General features: G+C 42.5%; 3 protein-coding genes across 3 annotated transcripts; all 3 read left to right on the top strand.

The window, feature by feature from the left end:
• Positions 1–2,756: 2,756 nt before the first annotated feature.
• LOC127768714 (uncharacterized) lies at positions 2,757–4,315 on the top strand. The gene has a single exon (XM_052294343.1). The coding sequence runs from the start codon at positions 2,888–2,890 to the stop codon at positions 3,233–3,235; it is 348 nt and encodes a 115-aa protein (XP_052150303.1). The 5' UTR covers positions 2,757–2,887; the 3' UTR covers positions 3,236–4,315.
• A 9,205-nt stretch (positions 4,316–13,520) lies between these two features.
• On the top strand, positions 13,521–18,006 carry LOC127768710 (eukaryotic initiation factor 4A-III homolog B). Its single transcript, XM_052294338.1, has 8 exons — positions 13,521–13,904; positions 14,458–14,698; positions 14,781–14,861; positions 15,575–15,682; positions 15,790–15,909; positions 16,647–16,814; positions 16,893–16,979; positions 17,607–18,006. The coding sequence occupies exons 1-8, from the start codon at positions 13,609–13,611 to the stop codon at positions 17,718–17,720; spliced, it is 1,215 nt and encodes a 404-aa protein (XP_052150298.1). The 5' UTR covers positions 13,521–13,608; the 3' UTR covers positions 17,721–18,006.
• A 1,170-nt stretch (positions 18,007–19,176) lies between these two features.
• Positions 19,177–20,560, top strand: LOC127766307 (putative disease resistance RPP13-like protein 1). Its single transcript, XM_052291386.1, has 2 exons — positions 19,177–20,389; positions 20,520–20,560. Exons 1-2 carry the CDS (start codon positions 19,177–19,179, stop codon positions 20,558–20,560), a joined length of 1,254 nt encoding a protein of 417 aa, XP_052147346.1.
• The last annotated feature ends 568 nt before the right edge of the window (positions 20,561–21,128 follow it).

Below are 21,128 nucleotides of genomic sequence, written 5' to 3'. Positions count from 1 at the left end.
ACAAAACACAACATATACAGTGTTAAATTGCAAAGATCATTGTATGGGTTAAAACAATCCGGTAGGATGTGGTACAACCGGCTCAGTGAATTCCTAGAAGGAAAAGGATTCATCAAGAATGATGACTGTCCCTGTGTGTTTATCAAAAAAATCAGAACATGGATTTTGTATTATTTCTGTATATGTGGATGATCTGAATATCATCGAGACCACACAGGTGATTAAGGAAGCTAGTTCTTACCTAAAGACGGAGTTCGAGATGAAAGAATTAGGTAAGACTAAATATTGCTTAGGTCTGCAGCTTGAGCACACTCATAAAGGGGTATTGTTACACCAGTCTGCATATATCCAGAAGATAATGGAGAAATTTAATATGAAGGATTCATATCCGATGAGAACCCCCATGGTAGTAAGATCTCTAGCAGTAGAGAGTGACCCATTTAGACCACAGGAAAATAACGAGGAATTATTGGGACCTGAATGTCCATATTTAAGCGCTATTGGAGCTTTAATGTATCTCGCGAATGGTACCAGGCCTGATATTGCATTTGCTGTTAACCTACTTGCAAGGTTCAGTTTGGCTCCTACCAAACGGCATTTGAATGGCGTTAAGCAAATCTTCCGTTATTTACGTGGCACACAAGATCTCGGTTTATTCTTTAGAAAAAATCAAGATTTGACCATGGTGGGATATGCTGATGCTGGATATTTGTCAGACCCCCATAAAGCATTGTCACAGACTGGGTATGTGTTTCTCTGTGGTGGTACAGCCATCTCATGGAAGTCGACGAAGCAGACGATGGTCGCGACATCAACAAATCACTTGGAGATTATAGCATTATTTGAAGCGAGCAAGGAATGCATGTGGTTGAGGAGGGTGATACAACATGTACAGAATACATGTGGGCTGAATATCACACCAACTCCAACCATTATTTATGAAGATAATTCAGCTTGTGTTGCACAAATACAAACGGGTTATGTGAAGACGAGTCTCACAAAACATATATCGCCTAAATTCTTCTATATGCATGAATTGCAAAAGAAAGAAGAAATTAAGGTGACTCTCACCAAGACTAGTGAAAATCTCACAGATTTATTTACTAAGTCTTTGCCAATTAGTGTTTTTGAGAAGCTTGTGCATGGCATCGGTATGAGGAGGATGAGAGATGTGCACAAATCAGGGGGAGCACTTCCCTGACTGTGTTCCGTTGATATTGATCATGCAGATCAGTACATCATTCTTGAAGAATGATAGAGTTATCCAGTAGATTAGCTTATGGTTGTACTCTTTTTCCCTTTAGTGAGTTTTATTTGAAGTTTCTCACATTTAGGTTTTTAATGAGGCAACAGTGCAATATAAGTAGCGTGTACTATGTACTCTTTCTCCTATTCATTTTTCTCCCACTGGGTTTTTGGAAGGAGTTTTGATGAGGCATATTTATAGCGCGGTATTCACCCAAGGGGGAGTGTTATGAAACCGATCTCCCGAAGGAGTCGGATTTATAGGACCGTGATCATGAGGATCATGGTACCTCCTCCTTCTATTCTTCTGTTTCCTTATTAATGAAGTGGGCTTATACCAAATATATATGTATGTATCCATATAGGACATCCTATTGTGGGTATAAATACAATAGTGAGGTTGAGGGCAAAGTAATACTTGTAACAGAGAGAGAAACATCAATAAAGTTGATTGCCCTTCACTTTGTGTCCGTGTGTTCGTGTGTGCTTGTTTGATTGTTGACAACGTGAATTCTAACACTGCTGTCCGCATGGAGAGAAAACTTGTGACATTTTCTTCCTCTCCTAATCATGAATATTGATGCATATCCGGCGGTCCAAAATTCAAAATTGTCCTCCTCCCTAATTTTCTCGGGACGGTTTTTAGCAAAACCGTTTCTTTTTGCCCGGTTATGGGAAGGGGTTACCTGGCGCGTACGCGCCGCCGTCGCTCGTTTTTTCGGCCTAAGTAGTTCTACTAATCTACTACTACGATAGGGCATGTAGCCTGGTGGTTGCAGTCACCTGAGTAGTACCCCAAGGTCCTGAGTTCAAATTTTCATATGAGCGAATTTTAGATTGGGTTGTTTGCGGGGCTAAGTTCCTAATTTTAATGACTGCATATATCCGGTTAGATGTAGAGGCCGGGTAAAAAAATACCCTTCTCTAAAAAAATTATAATCTACTAGTATATTAGATAATAACAGTTTATGATAATGATGGTACTCCGTCCCAAAATATAAGCATTTGTAGCTATAAATCTGGACACACAGGTGTCTAGATTCATAGCTAATAATTGCTATATTTTGGGGCGTAGGTAGTAGTAGATAAGATTTTATTTTTTATGTGAGATTTTTTTAACTAACAAATTAAAAAGAAATCTACATATGAAGTCACAGTTTCAAAATTTTAAACCCAGATTTGAAAACTTTCAACTCGAAATTTAAATTTTTTAAGTCAGATTTGAAAAACTTTCAACTCAACTTTGAAAACTTTTAACCCAGATTTGAAAACTTTCAACTCAGGGGATTTGAAAACTTTCAACTCGGATTTGAAAACTTTCAACTCGATATTTAAAAATTTTTAAATTAAGATTTAAAAACTTTCAAGTCAAGATTTAAAAACTTTCAAAAAAAATTGAAAACACTTGCTGCTGGAAGATTAAAAAGTAATCTGGAAAAAACAGAAAAAAAAAGAAAGCTATAAAAAAGAAAACGGCGATGGTTAGCGAAGAAAAAATCTCGCGCGCCGCGTGGGCTGTATGGGCCAGGAGTGCGCTAGGATCCTCGTATGGGAAGTCCTGTTTTCTAAACCCTGTACAATCCTCATCCACTCAGATCTCTATTCCCATCTGATGACATCATAGTACCACTACCCTCCGGGCATGGCGGCGTCGGCGCCGGTGGAGGTCGGCGCGCAGGGCACCATCGGCTCGCTGGTGTGCCGCGAGGTCGAGTACTTCCGAAGGATGGAGGTCGCCGTCGTCAGCCACGACCACGGCAAGAACATGAGCAGCAGCAGCAAGCAAGCAAGCCGCCGCCGCCACCGGCAGCGTGGGGAGCCCCAGGACCAGGAGCAAGGTCCGGCCGCCGTTGAAGGAGGGCGCGGGCGGCGGGCCTACTTATTCTTGCCCAGCATTTGCTCGTCGGCGGAGGTGGCGGAGGCCACCGGCGCCGCCAGGGTCAGGTACCAGCATCTGGGGCAAGATGAGGGCCATTCTCTTCCTCAATAAGACGCATTTTCGTGCAGGCCATTTGCATCATATCAGATCAGATCTGGAGAAGAACAGAATGTCAGGGTACCTAATGCATGTTCGTCCTGCTCTCATCTTTCGTCTTCTTTCTTTGATTTTTGTTCAGGGTCAAAACTGTGTAATGACATGTGTGCCATCTGGCGGAATTACTACTTTAATTATTGAAGTGGATTATTTGGTCCTAAGAAAAGACTACTGATAGAATTAATACTATCTAACTCCTAGCTAGTGTATAGCACAAAATTGCAAATTTCAGTGATGCAGACAATACAGTATGCAAAATTTTGATAGGCTATGTTAATTGGCAGCGCGTACAAGGCAAAGAACAAACCTAATTTCCGTTTTTAGATCTGCAAACTAGTCTTCTGAAAAAAAAAAAAATCAAGAAACAAGATTAGGCATGGCAACTAAAATAACAAGGTGAAAAGGACAGCGTTGAACTTGGGCATGTTTGGTTGATAACTGATGGTACCACATATTTTTTACTAAGGTGGTTAAGCTTAGTCTTGTCATACTTTTGTGGTAAACAAAATGATAAACTAAACTAAAATAAAGTTAGGCAAAAAAAATAGAGTTTATAACATGTGAGCCATGTAATTAAGAGTTAGACAAAATATAGTTGTGAAACACTACCTGCTAGTCATTAGCAACCATGAGACAACGCAACTATGAAAAACATTTAATAAATATTTTATATCAACTGTGTTACTAAAGGCCTGTTTAGATCCCATACAAAAACTTTACATCCTACCACATCGAACGTTTGAACACCTACATAAAGTATAAAATATAGGCTAAAACAACTAATTGCATAGATTGCGACTAATTTGCTATACGAATCTTTTAAGCCTAATTGCTCCATGATTTGATAATGTGGTGCTACAATAAATATTTGCTAATGATGAATTAATTAGGCTTAATAAATTCGTCTCGTGGTTTATTGGTAGATTCTGTAATTATTTTTTATTAGTGCCCGAACACCCCATGTGACACCCTATATAATATCCGATGTGACACGTTAAAACTTTACACCTCCGGATCCAAACACCCCCTAAGAGAAAAAAAAAAGTCTGCTTGCTTCTCCATAGAGTCGCTTTCTAAGAGCATCTCTAATAGATGACTAAAATTAAACTCCCAAAAATCCTGTATTGGGGACAGCCAAGAACATATTTAGCCTAAAATACACCCCCTTCTTCAAGAGATGACTAAAATTTGGTTCCCAAAATTTTAAAATTTTTCCACATCATCATTAGTGGGCCCTTCCCAACTAATTTTCTACCTGCTCGTTAAAATCACAGGCGAGAGCGGAGGGGGAGATCGCGTCGCGCGTGAGAGGCGAGGAGGAGATCGCGGCGTGCGGATGCGGAGGGGAATGGGCATGGTCGACGCGACGCACGCGGACGGAAGGAGATGGCTGCTCATCCTAGTCGCGCGCGAGATCGCAACTGATACCGTTGGCGAGGCTATATATCAGACGCAGCGATATACGAAATTGATCGAAGGACACAGTGCTATAGACGCACACAGAGCTCTTCCTCTGTCAGCGCCGGCGGCGTTAGCACTTCACTCAATCAGAGCTCTTCCTCTGTCAGGGCCGGCGACGTTAGCACTTCACTCAATCAGGCAACTGCAGCAAGCAGCAACGATTGGTGACAGGCACAAGCTCTTGTGCAGTGCGTGAGTAGCAAAATTTTGCTAGCAACCATGTTTTTTACTTTGTTCTATTTCCTTTTTTTATGTTTCTGATCTGACAATGTCTTGATGGAAAAAAAAACTTAATTTGATATGATGAATAAATATTTGGAAAAACGGAAGGTCAATCACATTTTTTTTAATTTGATCTGACAACGTCGCAAGGGGAAAAACTTAATTTATTGTGATGAATAATGGTTTGGCAGTTGATTTGATCCAAGATGAGTCGACCTCGCTCCTCGTTTCAACAGCTCATGGTTGAATCATCGTCTGACGATGACGATGATTTTTTTTTTTTGCCACGGCACAAATCGTCCATAGCTATTGGCACTCTGTCAATGCACCAAGACATGGTGAGTCTGCCATGGGACATGAAGTGATTGATTGCAACAGAGAAGCACGGCACTTGAGATTATACCAAGACTATTTTTCCGATAATCCTACCTATGGCCCAGTTTTATTCAGGCGCAGGTTTGTATAAGTAAATTTTATATAATTTATTTTTGTTATATGCATAGATATGCATGTCTCATTAGTTATGATTCGCAGAAATAGAATGAGCAGGCCTCTGTTTCTCCGCATAATGAATGCAGTAGAGGATCACGATGACTATTTTGTGCAGAAGAGAAATGCAGCTGGTTTAATTGGGTTCAGTTGTCATCAAAAGGTCACTGCAGCAATGCGTCAGTTGGCTTATGGTATAGCAGCAGATGCTTTGGATGAATATCTCGGTATTGCAGAAAGTACCGCTATAGAGAGCCTGAGAAGGTTTGTGAAAGCAGTTGTAGAAGTTCTCGAACATGATACTTAAGATCACCCAATGAGAACGATACAACTCGATTACTTGAACTTGGGGAGGACAGAGGTTTCCCCGGTATGTTAGGCTCCATAGATTGCATGCATTGGAAGTGGAAGAACTGCCCTACAGAATTGCACGGTACGTACCAAGGGCACATGCACGAGCCTACAATAATTTTAGAAGCCGTTGCTTCAAAGGATCTCTAGATTTGGCACGCTTTTTTTGGTATGCCTGGGTCTCATAACGATATCAATGTACTTCATCGATCCCCGCTATTTGCAAAGCTAGCTGAAGGCAAGGCTCCTGAAGTGAACTATACTATAAATGGTCACGATTATACGATGGGATATTATCTTGCTGATGGCATATATCCTTCTTGGGCCACATTTGTGAAGACCATACCAGAACCACATGGCAACAAGAGGAAATATTTTGCCAAAGCATAGGAAGCAGTAAGGAAGGATGTCGAACAAGCTTTTGGGGTTCTGCAAGCTCGATTTGCCATTGTTCGAGGGCCGGCTCAACATTGGGATGAAAAGACCCTGGGATACATCATGAAAGCTTGTGTTATCATGCATAACATGATTATTGAAGATGAGGGAGAAGTTGATTGGGAAGAACGGTTCCCAGAGGGGGGAGAAAATGTCAGAGTGTCCCACGATGAAATACCTGATCTTGATGATTTTATCCAGATGCATAAAAAAATAAGGGACGACGAAACTCACTATCAGCTACGTCAAGACCTAGTGGAGCACTTGTGGCAACATTATCCGGATAAATATTGAGGTTTTATTTATATGTTTGAATTCCATGTAATAAATAATATACATATGTGAGGATTTGCCAAATCATCTTAATTTGTTTTTCATGTATTGAATAAATGGTGTACTGTTCGGTTTAAGAATAGTACAGGAGAATTAATAAAAGTGCACTTCCTTTAACTTGTCAACCTAGTCATAGGTACAGTTCAGCTTATATATAATTTGCAAGATATGCATCAGCTTGTCAGCAAGATGACCGATCATTAGTACAAATTTCAAAATATATGAGGCTTCTGACTCTGTCAACAGCAACAAAGACAGAAGCATTACTGACAGCAGGATGAGGGAATTACCCAACTACTGAATAGACAATTCTGAATTTAAATAGTTTGCATTGCATAGACTTAGTAAACCCACCTAATTTAGAGACACAAAATAGACACAATTGCGAATATAAATAGTTTGCATTGCACAAACTTAGTAAACCTAGGTAAATTTCTAACTAATCTGAACTCCAAGTACGATTGCCACCAAATATTGCCATCTCCTTCCCTCCCATTCTCTGATCTGGTGGCTTCCCTGTTGATAGCAATGAGATGGAGTGAAAATGAATCAGAATACATGTACAGACCAAGGTTCAGACCAAGATTTGGCAGTGCATCATGCAGCATATTTAAAAATATATGTAGTCCCATGTATCAGTGGATCATGCAACATATTTAAGAATCAGATGGTGTAGTGCAACTGTGCAAAGGCAACATTTCAACAAGATGGACACAAGAACAAGTATATGCATGAACACAGGCACTCAACTGAATGTAAACTGTTATGAAACACAAACCTATCAACCGGAACTGTTCATGCGATGAGCGATGATCTCATCTTGTACACTCTTGTAGAACTGCTGCTGTGAGAGAGGCTTGGAAGAAATGTCCATTGTCATAATTCTCTCTTCTTCTAACATCCTCTTCAACTGTATCTCATCCATCTCATTCGCGACCTTTTTTTTATCTAACTCAAGCCTCTGCTTATCTAGTTCATATGACTTTTGGTACCTCTCATCTCTCTCCTTCTTCTCTACATCAGCTTCTTTTTTTTTCTCCCACAAATGATTAAAAGCATCTGTGCATGTTTCACCACGCCTCAAATGCTCTTTAGCTCTCTTCTTACCCATCGGTCTCTTTGGCTCTTCGGTCTCTGTAGGTTCATTATCTTCACCAACATGATTGGTAGTTTCATCATTTGTGGGTGTAGCTTTTGCTGAACCATCTGTGCTTGGCTTCTGTCTGTTGGTGGCACAGGGTTTCTGGGATGCTATTTGCTTCATCTTATCATGCCACTTAGATTGTGACCGCAAGAGAGACCAGCAGTGAAGGAATTGAAAGGGCTTTCCTTCCAACTCCTTAAATACAGCAATTGCCTGAGCAATCTGCACAAGTCAAGTATGGTGAATGTAGTTAGCAAACATCACATTTTTTATTTATAAAGTAACATAAAAACACAAGCTACATAACTATGTATTACCTTGTCGTGTATACTAACCCCGCTTTGCCTTCTACCCTCAATCTGGCTCAGATATCCACAAAACTTGTTGACATTCTCTTGTATAGTTTTCCAACGATGCATAAGTGAATTTTGGCTGCGATCTGGTGTGGATTTACTCGTTTTGTAGAAGTGCTCGTATATTCTAGTCCAATATGCAGCACGAGTTTGATTTGTGCCTAGCACTGGATCCAAACTTTCATGCAACCACGCCGACACAAGTATCTTATCTTCTTGTTCGCTAAAATTCTTCGATCTTTTTTGATTTGGTCTAGCCACGGTAGTCCTCTCAGCAGTTGGGAACTGCTGCATGACAGGCTCACTACTCATGCCATTCTCATCAAGCTGGTTACTCATATCATCCTCCACAGGCATACTACTCAAACTATCCCAATCTAAGGAATCGTTGCCCTCATTCATCAAATTAGTATAGAATCCTTCTTCTTCCATTATCAATAGGACCTACGAATAGTACATGTTTGTTTAATTTAGTGGTCAGATAAGAACAGTACTACTAATACGTTTGTAGAAGTACTAGCATCTTGGGACTCTGCAATTTAATTCAGACATGTTCACTGAATCCATTACAAAAGGCTAAAAAGTTAAGGTCAGAAGATACTAGAAGCTAATAGCAATATCTAGCCAATGAGCAGCTAACTGGTCAGGTCATCAAACAATTAAATTATCTAAGAAAAGGTCATCAAATACTGCTGCAAGCAAACAAAACCCTGCACATATGGAAGCTCATTGTTTAGTTAATTTAGGGTGCTATACAACCTGAAGAAGAATGCATCTGACTGAACACAAACACAAGCAAACACTGTTGAATTAACAATTGGTATAGGCCAGTAACTTTTGTGACATCCATGTTAGTATAATCCTCAAATTATATTTGATCAGTATATTCGTAAAATGAGTTCCTTATTTAACAAAAGTTAATTTCAATCTAGGAGAACAATTCTCAACTGACTGGCCTGAATGATCCTGAAGCTGAGAAGCAGCAACAGGTATGATGCTTAGTAATTCTGAACTTCTTTTCAAGCAGTATCACAATTCGTTCAGGTGTTATGCCTCAACATTTTCTTCTATATTTTTCTGAATATCCATGAGTTGTCGATCAAGTGCATATCTGAAGATCTGGGTTTCTCTATTGCAAGGCCTATTGCCGCATACCTCATTTACCGATGCCTGATCCATTGGAAATCATTTGAAGAGGACAGGACAACAGTTTTTTATTGCATTATTCAGAAGATAAGTACTACAATTGAGGTATGTGGCAGTGATTTGGGAAACAATTTAAGGAAGGAGCTTTGCATCGCCATCAAAAAATTGGGAGATATCCCGTGAACTAGATGGTTGTGTGGGGGATTGCCGGTGTGGGGAAATCAGTACAGGAACTTCAAGCTTGAAAAGAATAAAGTTGTTTCTCTGAAAATACCTCGAAGTGAATGAGTAACAGCACACGTTGCGTCGGGGCAACCTGGATGGACGGTCGACGGCGAGGTGGTGGTGCCTTGGACGGACGGCCGGCGACGCTGCCCCTGGATGGACGGCTGGTAGGCCGGCAGTCCCCCGGATAAGCGGCCGGCGGAGCCCTGGACGGACGGGCGGCGGTGACCTGGATAGGCAGCCGACGGCGATCGGGACGGAGCTAGCGCGAGGAGCTCCCAAAATCCTAGCCTGGCGGCGTGGGCGCCATTTCTCGCGAGAAAGAAAACGACGCGAGGAAGGAGCGAGAAGAAAAAGGAGGCGGGCGGAAAAAAAATGGCACGGACGGTAAAAAAAAATGGCGCGATTGGTGGGATTGGGAGGGCATACCGCTTCCCAAATTCTGATGAGATTGGCACTGATTTTAGGAGGGGGTAAATTTTAGGACCGTGATTGACATTCTGTTGGAGGCCTAGTTTTAACCAAAATCCCAAAAAATAATTTTTAGGAACCTTTTTGGCCCTCTGTTGGAGATGCCCTAAGCGCTTTTTTCAACATGGACATAAATGATGCTAACAGACTGGTAGTGCAGAGGGCCTGATTGGAAGGGAGAAAATGGACATTTGGCCATGTTCAAAAAAATACGGTTTCGTTAGAATGTCATCCAAAAATGTGTTTCGTTAAAATGCCAATATGAAACATGTGCTCACCGCCACTTTGCCATTTTGGCCGTTTTGTGCATTTTCGAAATCATTTTTGCTTCTTCGGTGGGTGATTTGACGAAATTGCCCTTCCATCCTTCCCCTTCCGTGGCGGCAGCCCTGGCAGCGCCGCCGGATGAGCCCATCGCCACTGGCAGCGAGGGCATCTGGGGGTATGGTGAAGCGAGGCGCACCTACGGGTGCGCGGGTGGACGGAGCGATGGAACCACCGGCGACTGCCCCTGCCCGTTGCCGCCAGACAGCACCGATGAGGCGGAGGCGGAGGCGAGGTCGTCAAGGAGGCCTCATGGCTGCGGAGGCCTGCGAGGCCATGGGGCCGCCTCGAAACCCTAGCCGTCGTCGTCGACTGCGGCGAGGTAGTCAGCGACCTCCGGGATGCCGTCGTCAACCGCGGCAAGGTAGTCGGTGGAGGTGGTGAGGTCGAGGGAGGGGAAGATGTCGGAGGACTCGCCGTCTGGGCTCTCCCAGATAACACCGCTCTGGGCTCTCCCAGATAACACCGCTCCGGACGCCATCCATGGAGGAGGACGAGGAGGAAGACAGTGAGCTGCTTGTGGTACGAGGCGGCGGCGGAGGACATGAAGGACAATTTTGTCTCGTCACTCGATGGAGGAGCGAAGATGATTTTGAAAATACACAAAACGGCCAAGATGGCAAAGTGGCGGTGAGCACGCGCTCCATATTGGTATTTTAACGAAACGCGTTTTCGGGATGACATTTTAGCGAAACCATGTTTTGAAAGTAGCCAAATGTCCATTTTCTCGATTGGAAGGTATTTTTATGAGTGTGAACAAAGCTTGAAAAGACAATTTTAGAGTACTCTCTCCGTCCTGATTTTGGATGGAATTGATTTGATATATTCCAGGACTATGAATATGAAAAAAACTATCCGGATTGATAGTCTTAGAATATGTCACATCCAACTTAAAATCCTTTATATTTTAGGATGGAGAGAGTAACACTTTTCTACTTCTCTTTTTAGCGGATCAAAATTCAAGGTTAAAAGCTAGAAAACAATTAAGAAACCTAAATTAATTCTAAAATTAAGTAAGCTTAGCACTACCTCCGTATCAAAAGACTTCATTTTTATCTCATGATATACAAATCAATCCAAAGTTTAAAAGGCTAGAATACCTTTAATTTTAGCAAATCCTAATGCATTATGCACTTACCATCCACTTCATCAAATTACAATGCATTTGTTTTTTTATTTTTTTTATGTACATTGAGCAGACACAGGGAAATCTTGTGTACGTAGGTCGTAAGCTCCCTAACTTTGCTACACTGTTATCTAACCCTATGAAATCAGTATATAACTACCATTGCATCAACCTCGCAAAAAAAAAAAAAAAAGGCCGAAAGAACTGGATCGTTTTGTTGAGAACTCAAGCAGCATCATATGACTAGAAGCGTTTGTCACCAGGGTGAACGACCACCGAGGCTGGTTCACAGCGTTTGGGAAGACAGAGGGAGTGCAGAGTGCTTCCCGTAGACAAATGCCATGTATAGAACAGAACTGCACTCCAGGACCAGGAGCATCTGCCCAAATGTGAAGGACCCTCAAGCTGGAAGGGTACGGTCCATCAGTTTACTTCCACCGAAGGGCACAAACCAGACTTGCCTTCACCGCAGTCAAGCACAAAGTTGCGATCATAGCCACTGGGGACTCGATCGATCCTGCTGCTACCAATTGTGGTCGGAAAAGTCCAAATTAACCCCAGAAAATTACGACAGTACGAATTACCTACTAAAATATAGAACCATACATTTTACATCTCAAACTTTTTAAACCGGTCGAATTATCCCCTAACTTAATCTGGAGAGGTTTTGCTCCTACGTGACGATCCAGTCAGCTTAATAACAATAATGATGATATTAGGCTCACATGTCATATCTCTCCTTCCTTTCTCTTAGCCAAAAAAAAAAAGACAAAACCAAAAAGAGGACATCATGGAGGCGGTCGTCGGGCGAGAGGAGGGCAGGAGCAACGATGTGGCATCTTCATCAGCGGCGGCAGTGTGGAGGCAACGCTGCAAGGTTGGAGCTAGCGGCGGCGGCGCAACGTTCAATGTTCTTGATCCCTCTCCTCCCTTCTCTGACGCTTGCCGGATTCACCGGTGTCCTCTGCGAGCTCGCTGGTCTCATTCTTGGTCTCCGCGAGTTCACCCCGCTAACATCCTCAGCAGGCTCATAGTGAAGCAGTGAAGATGAGGGGAGGGAGGGCCGCAACGCGGCGACGACCACGCCAGACTAGATTTGGCCTTGACAATTATGCTGGTGCCCCCAACCTCCAACTCACCATGCCGCGCCGCCTACATCCCAACCTCCACCTCGCTACCCCTGTCCCCCAATCTCCACTGCACCATCCCTGCCCCCAATCTCCACTGTGCCATTCCCGTCCCCAATTCCCCTGCCCCCAATCTCCATTGGTGGCCTAGCCACCGTGGCCCTCGAGGTGGCAAGATCCACGCAGAGCTTGACCTCGACGAGCGGTAGGACAGAAGGTCCCTCTCCGTCCTCCTTCTCAAGCCATATGTGCATTGCCACACCTGTGGGGTGAAGATACCGGACGAGCTTCGGTTCATCTCTATCGTCGAATCCTAGTGTGTCAATGTACGGGCACACGAGTGCACGACATCGTGTTATGCGGCATCCTCGACGCTGACACCGGGGTGGAGGAGGTGGGGAGGCCGGCGAGACTCATGTGCGGGAGGTCGGATCATGCAGCATGGCTCAAGGTTTTTGGCCCGTTCGACGCCGCCGCGCTCCCAGCACTCGCGAGGCTTGACGTCCTAAGCATGCTGCCGCCGAAAGTGAACCATCTCAACAGGTTATTCATGCTTCGACTGACATGTGGGTCCCACACATGTTTTTTTTATTTTTTATATTTCTTCTGATGGCGTGTCAGCACCCTATCAGCTAAACCACCTTCTGTACTGCTTTGGGATTATATTTACACCGGTTTTACAAGTTGAGGGACACGTTATATTTGGGGCCTGTTCACTTTGATGCCATTTTCAACCTTACCAAATTTTGGGTAAAAAAGAGTTGAAGGTTTTTTTTCATCAAAGTGAACAGGCACTTGGTATCGTGGTTTGAGGATATTATTCGAACTCGACGTCAAACTGAGGGACCTTAAGTAAACTTATTCCAAGAAGGTTACGTTAGTGGGCCGAGCAGGGCTGAATTGTAACCGTAGGCAAGGCCCAGTCGAGATGACACCAAGTAAGGCATGGGCCATTGGGGTGGCGCAGCCCAACTCAGAAATGGGACCAAACCGACCTATCCAACGGAACGGCGGATTAAAACATACTGACAGCGGTAGCATCCACAGGCAGGAAGTCTCCCCACCCACGACGACCACCCCCATCTCCTTCCCCTTTCTAGGGTTTCGCTTCGTCTCCCCCAATGGCGGCGGCCACCACGTCCCGGCGCGGCCCCGGCGCCATGGACGACGAGAACCTCACCTTCGAGACCTCCCCCGGGGTCGAGGTCATCAGCAGCTTCGACCAGATGGGGATCCGCGAGGACCTCCTCCGCGGCATCTACGCCTACGGCTTCGAGAAGCCCTCCGCCATCCAGCAGCGCGCCGTCCTCCCCATCATCAGCGGCCGCGACGTCATCGCCCAGGCCCAGTCCGGAACCGGCAAGACCTCCATGATCTCGCTCTCCGTCTGCCAGATCGTCGACACCGCCGTCCGAGAGTACGCCTCCTCTTACTCTTACTACCCCCATCTTTTTCACTACTAGCTGCCAGACATTTTACTTGTTTGCGCCCTTTTCCGAATGCGCGATTTATTTCACTTCAGATTAGCTGTTAGGTACAGTGCAGTAATTAGGACCTAAATAAATGTCTGGATAGGATTCATTTTTATTCCTTACTGCAACTCTCGACGTTTGTGTAGATTTGCTATGGTTGTGACTTGGCCTCCGAGCTATTTGATTCAGGGCACCGCAATTTGTATTCTGACTTTCTATGTCAAGGCTCATGTTTTTATCTGTGTTTTACCTTATATATTGCTATTGCTATAATATTTTCTTTCCTGATCTTTCGTCGGCTAATAATTAGGGCTAGGAATTTATATTTTTTGAAAGAAAAAGAAACTAAGTATTGTATAATGTAGTGATGGCATCCATGTTAATTATATGAATTTTTCTATGCCTTGTTCTACTTATTAATGATTATTCCCTGTCATTTTCTATGTTCCATTAATCGTTATGTCTGTTGGTAGTTAATATTGTTTCTTCATTTTAAAGGGTTCAGGCCTTGATACTCTCACCAACTAGAGAACTTGCTGCACAAACAGAAAGAGTTATGCTGGCCATTGGTGATTACATCAATATCCAAGTGCATGCTTGTATTGGTGGCAAAAGTATTGGTGAGGATATTAGAAAGCTTGAGCATGGAGTGCATGTTGTGTCAGGAACACCTGGCAGAGTCTGTGATATGATCAAGAGAAGGACCTTGCGTACAAGAGCCATTAAGCTCCTAATTCTGGTTAGTTTATTTCTCATGTTGTTTTATGGAACCTTTTTTTGGTTTGATCAAATGGTTGGAGAATAACATTCTTCAATTACAGGATGAAGCCGATGAGATGTTGGGCAGAGGCTTTAAGGATCAGATATATGATGTCTACAGATATCTACCCCCAGAGCTCCAGGTCAATCACAGATTAAAACTGTACTAGACTGATAGTTTGTCTTGTGTTTCAATGTTCACCCCTCAGTGAATTGATTCTTTTAAATTTAGCTCCTCACTAGTCTATAACATCTAACATCTACTCCCTCGTCCCAAAATATAGCTACCTTTAGCATTAAAATTTTGTCCCAAAATATAGCTACCTTTCCTACTACCTTGTCTCAACCAATCACAATCATCTTCCACTTAATTTCTTCACCTACTTCCCTGTCTCAACCTATCACAACCATCCTTCCAACCATCCTTCATTTTATTTTAGACTTCTCCATAATACCCGCACCTGACTCTAAAAGTCCTTATTTTGGGACAGAGGGAGCATTTAATATCTTGACCTACTTCCCTGTCTAAACCAATCACAACCATCCCTCATTTTATTTTAGACTTCTCCTTAATACTCATGCCTAACTATAAAAGTCCTCATATTTTGGGATAGGGAGAGCATTTTCCATCTCTATTGCAGTTTGTGTTACACTATTCTGTCCATGTTTTGATGGTTTCTTGTAACGTGTCATCATACGAACAGACTAAGCTGCCTTGTATCTGTTTGGATTCTGTAATGCATGACTTGTTTTCTGATGGCATAGTGCTTGAACTTGATGTCAATAACTGATGGCATATCCTGGGTAGTCATATCCCAATACTAATCTACCAGCACATCTTTTTCATTTTTTACAGGTTTGCTTGATCTCCGCAACTCTGCCACATGAGATCTTGGAAATGACCAGCAAGTTCATGACTGACCCAGTCCGGATCCTTGTAAAGCGTGATGAATTGACCCTAGAGGTAAAACATCATTACTTGTTTTGCTTATCAAACAAACTTGATGATCTTCATTATGTATTTTACTTTGTTGGTTTTAATATGTTCATTTTTTCATATCATGTTTATAGGGCATCAAACAATTCTTTGTTGCTGTTGAGAAAGAAGAATGGAAGTTTGATACTCTTTGTGATCTTTATGATACACTGACAATCACCCAAGCTGTCATTTTCTGCAACACGAAGAGAAAGGTAATATATGGTGCTCTTTTTTTTTTTTTTGATCCTTTCAGTGTTGTTTGTCTACACCAAATTGTTGTGCTATCTTATGGTCATAGCTCCTTTGTAGTTCTTTCAAACACCTTTTGTTTTTTGCCATCTGGGCAGTTGCTATTACAGCATGTCTCTTGAAACTTTACTTGTTTGTACAATCCTGCACGAGTTGATACTTTTAGTTTGCTATGTTTCACTGTTATCAAGTCGCTCGACTAGTCGTGATTAGCCGTAGATTTGTCGTAAAGTTGGTCAAGCTAGTCGACTAGACTAGAGAACCATGGCTCCACCAAATAGCAAGTTGTGCGATTAGTTGTTGTTAGTTGTAGATTAGTCGTAAAGGCGGTCATAGATTATTCGTGATGAGTCGTAGCAAATCAGCAATTCACCATGCTAATTGGCTTATTATATTTAGTACTTTAGTTTTATTATTTCTTGTTGACTTTGTCTTATTACTTGCTACTCCATAGTCCATAGTTTATACTATATACGTTGCTTAGTACAGTATAATAGTAGTAATTGCACCCTGTTTTTGCATGACCAAGTTGTGGACTGGTTGACCAAGTTGACAAGTCGGTCCAGGGGTACCTTGACTCAACTTTACGACTTAACAATCATGCTATTTTTTTAACTATTTTGAATTGCACTGTTTTCCAACCATGCCCACTTGTTGTTATTGATGTTTTTTTTTTATATCCTTGGTTTCCTTTGGTCAGGTTGATTGGCTTACAGAAAGAATGCGCAGCAATAACTTCACGGTATCAGCTATGCATGGTGACATGCCTCAAAAGGAAAGGGATGCCATTATGGGTGAATTCAGGTCTGGTGCAACCCGTGTTCTAATTACGACAGATGTGTGGGCTCGAGGCCTGGATGTTCAGCAGGCAAGATTGTTGTGATTTTTGTTTGAAGACTATTGATTTTACTGCGCGTGGAGTATTGATTATTATTTTCATTTTCAGGTCTCTCTTGTCATAAACTATGATCTTCCAAATAATCGTGAACTTTACATCCATCGCATTGGTCGCTCTGGACGTTTTGGTCGCAAGGTAATGCTACACCTACACAACACAATCAAATGGGATCAAATGCTTGGACGCATGCTACACTTTCTACTGATACATTTGTACTAATACATATGTACCATGGTTTTGCTCAACACAATCACACATTCACCGATAATGATCATCAATAATAATCCATCAAATGCTTTGACATTTTTTTGTTGTCAGTATATGACAAATTAGAACACAGGAATTCTGACTTCACACTGTTGACACAAACACAATGTGTGGTTAACAAATTGCTGGCCATGATTTAGGTAAAACTTGTTAAAGTTTCTGTATACGACATGCGGGTTAATGGATATGTTTTTGTGGCAAGCCAAACACTAGGCTAAGTTGGTAAACCTCCTTGCCAAAGATGTGGCTAAGTGTGGCTACCAACCAAACACCCAACAGTTCATCACATTATCTTTAGATTCTAGAAATGATTAACCAATATTTACTCTCTGAATTCCAATTTTTTTTGGAAGTTTAGGAAAGATGATTTCAATACATCTCCATGCATCCAGCCATAAGAAATGATTATTATCACGAGCTAGCTGACTGCATACTATATAGGTAACAGTTTGATTGGGCAGATTCTAATGACTAAATAATCATTTCATATTGTAGGGTGTGGCCATCAATTTTGTCAAAAAGGAAGACATCCGTATCCTGAGAGATATTGAGCAGTACTACAGCACACAGATTGATGAAATGCCAATGAATGTTGCTGATCTAATTTGAGTGCTTGAGTGGCACAATCATGTTTTTGATCATCTGGTCTGGCAACAAGTGAGCTTGTTTGTTGTGATTTTGGTTGACATGTTTTGCCGAGACTGTTGCTGTGAACCTAAAAAGGGTTGCGAGTCTAACACTAGTGATTGGTTTCGTTTCCTCTTTGGCTTGTGGCATGATCTGTATATATTTTAGCGCCAGCTCATGTAACACTATTATTGCATTTCTTCTCTGAACGCGTGACTTTGTTAACTATATTCATGGCAACAAGGATTTGATGTTGGTTTCTCGTTGATGATGTGGTGGCATTTAGATCTCTGTGTTGTGACCTCAAAGCTTTAGGGTAAAAGGACTTGCTAAATTATGGGTAATTTAATGGTTAAAATCACCTTTTACAAGTATTGTGTTGCTATATTTGGTATAAAGTTTGAACTCTAGAAGTTATTATAGTTTGGAATAGAGGGAGAAGCAAAGATTCCTTGAAGCCAGTTCCACCTCATTCTTGTGTTTTTATGCTTCAAAGATGGATTCAACTACCATACGATGCATTCCTCTCCCATCCATCCATTACGATATTGAGCTGCGTCGAACAGCCTATCCAGATTCAGACCAAACCCAAATCCACATTATCATCCTACGGCGTTAGCCTAGCCTAGCTAGTCTAGTGCTGCATTTCACTGATGTTAGAAGTGCTGTGCTTAGAATCGATTCCATCACAATACAGGCATTGATGCTAGAAGGAAAAAAAAAATCAACTGACGCATGTAGTTGCACCGAAGCCAAGCTATTAAACAATGCAATGAGTTCATTCGTCAGCCAACGATTACGAATGGACGACGACTGTTTTCGCCTTTCGATTCCGTCAATAGACTTAGCTATTCCCTCGTTTTCGGAAACACACTTCTCAAACTATAAACCATATATAGTTTACAAGAAATTTCTATATAACCTTGTCTTTTCTTCACTATATGAAAGCAACGTTGGCAGTATATCCATCAAATTGCCCTACTTGTAAATCTCTCTGAATATATTAGACCGAAATTCATCAAGAAATCAAGACACCAAAATTGTAAAATTCAGCGTGCGATTATACACCTTCGGGACGCTTGGAACGTCTCAGGAGTCAGCGTGCGATTTTACACCTTTGTAAAATTCAGCGTGCGATTTTACACCTTTGGGAATCTTGGAAAGTTCACATCGAAACAGATGTTCAACATATCTAAAAGGAAGATAGTAAGGCTCGGAAATGTTCTTTGTAATTCAGAGCTCAAAATGTGTCCCTTTCAAAATGTCCAGAACCTCCAACATTCAAGTTGAAGAAGTCTTTGCAAAGACTTGGCCGAAGACTTGGCTTAGGTGTCCAGGGGATTCCCATTAGAATTGAAGATGGACTTAGCTAGTTTGGAAAATATTCAAGGGATTCTTAGTCCTTGCCGGAGATAACAAAGTTCAAGAAAAGAGAAGCATGGACATGTCCAGTTACCTAGCTGTAGGTGGCTGGTTCATCCAGGTCATTTTTGACAAGTATCTGTCCTACCAGCTTCAGAGCTGGGCGGCCGACTGCGGCATCAGCCATGAGATGAACAGACTTCGTGTCGCGCTGCTTCGCACGCAGTCTGTCCTCCATGGGGCAGAGGTAACACCTTCACTGTCTTACGGCTCCCTCCCATGGATGCGGGAGCTCCGGGATGTCATGTACCATGCAGAGGACCTCCTAGACAAGCTTGAGTACAATCGCCTCCATCATCAAATGCAGGAATCAAGTTCAACAGAGAGCAACAGTAGCCCAATCAGCGCCTTTATGCATTCCAGGTTTCGCAATCAAGGGGCCCAAGCTTCTGGTCTAGAGCCACACTGGGATAGATCAACCAGGCTCAAGAATCAGATGGTAAATCTGTTGGAGCGCCTTGAGCAGGTTGCTAGTGGAGTCAGTGAAGCACTCAGTCTACCAAGGAAGCCCAGGCACAGCAGATACAGCATCATGACAAGCTCAGTTGCCCATGGGGAAATCTTCGGGCGAGAATCAGAAATCCAACAGTTGGTAAGTACTCTTTTAAGCTCTCAGGTTGATGGTGATAATCCAGTCTCGGTTGCCTCCATTGTTGGAGTTGGTGGCGTTGGCAAGACTGCTCTAGCACAGCATGTGTACAACAACACTAGAGTAGCACAGTACTTTGACATGAGAATGTGGATCTGTGTTACTGATGCCTTTGATGAGTCCAGGATCACAAGAGAGATGCTAGAGTCAGTTTCCAGCAGTCGATTTAGGCATGACAGCATAACAAATTTCAACAGGCTTCAGGTGGCACTGCGAGCAAGGCTCGTATCCAAACGGTTTCTGCTTGTCTTAGATGATGTCTGGAGCAATGACAAGATAACTCTGGCGATAGAGCATGAGAACTGGCAGAAGCTTCTTTCTCCCCTAAAGGCTGCAGCAAATGGGAGCAAGATACTTCTGACCACCCGATCCAGTATGGTGGCGGAGATGCTACAGTCAGCCCATATAAATAACCTGGAGTGCTTGTCAGATAAGGATTGCTGGTCCCTGATAAAAATGATTGTGTTTGATGATACGAACCATCTTATAAATTCACAGTTGGCGAATATTGGGAGCGAGATTGCTAAGACACTTAATGGTCTACCTCTTGCCGCAAAGGTGGTCGCTAGACAGCTGAAATGTAAACACACCACAGATAAGTGGAAACAAGTCTTACAGAGAAATGCAGTATGGGATGAAATCATGCCAATTTTTCAGCATAGCTATGAGAATCTCCCAGTGCACCTTCAACAATGCCTTGCATATTGCAGTATCTTCCCCAAGGACTGGGAATTTGAAGCTGAGCAGTTGATCCTCATGTGGATGGCACAAGGTTATGTATACCCAGATGGTTGCAGGAGAATGGAAGACATTGGGAAGCAATATGTTGATGAGTTATGTAGTCGGTCATTTTTTGCCATTCAGAAGAAACAATTTGTCAGCTATTATGTGATGCCTCCCGTTATTCACAAACTTGCCAAATCAGTTTCAGCCGAAGAATGTTTCCGAATAGGAGGTGATGAACAGAGAAGGATCCCATCCTCTGTACGCCATCTATCAATCCATCTAGATAGCCTTTCAATGCTTGACGAGACAATACCATACATGAACCTGCGCACTCTCATTTTCTTTACGAGCAGAATGGTGGCTCCAATCAACATTTCCATCCCACAAGTAGTTCTTGATAACCTTCAAAGCCTTCGTGTCTTGGATTTATCACCTTGCAAGATTGACAGACTTCCTGACAGTATACGACAGTGTGTGCATCTCCGATACCTAAATATCTCATCAACTGCCATCAACATGTTACCAGAATACTTGGGTAAACTTTACCACTTGCAAGTTCTAAACTTATCAGGCTGCAGGCTTGAAAAGTTACC

Source organism: Oryza glaberrima, chromosome 3 (assembly GCF_000147395.1).
Source record: "Oryza glaberrima chromosome 3, OglaRS2, whole genome shotgun sequence".
NCBI classification, from domain to species: Eukaryota; Viridiplantae; Streptophyta; class Magnoliopsida; order Poales; family Poaceae; genus Oryza; species Oryza glaberrima.
This window is presented reverse-complemented; position numbering and strand designations above follow the sequence as displayed.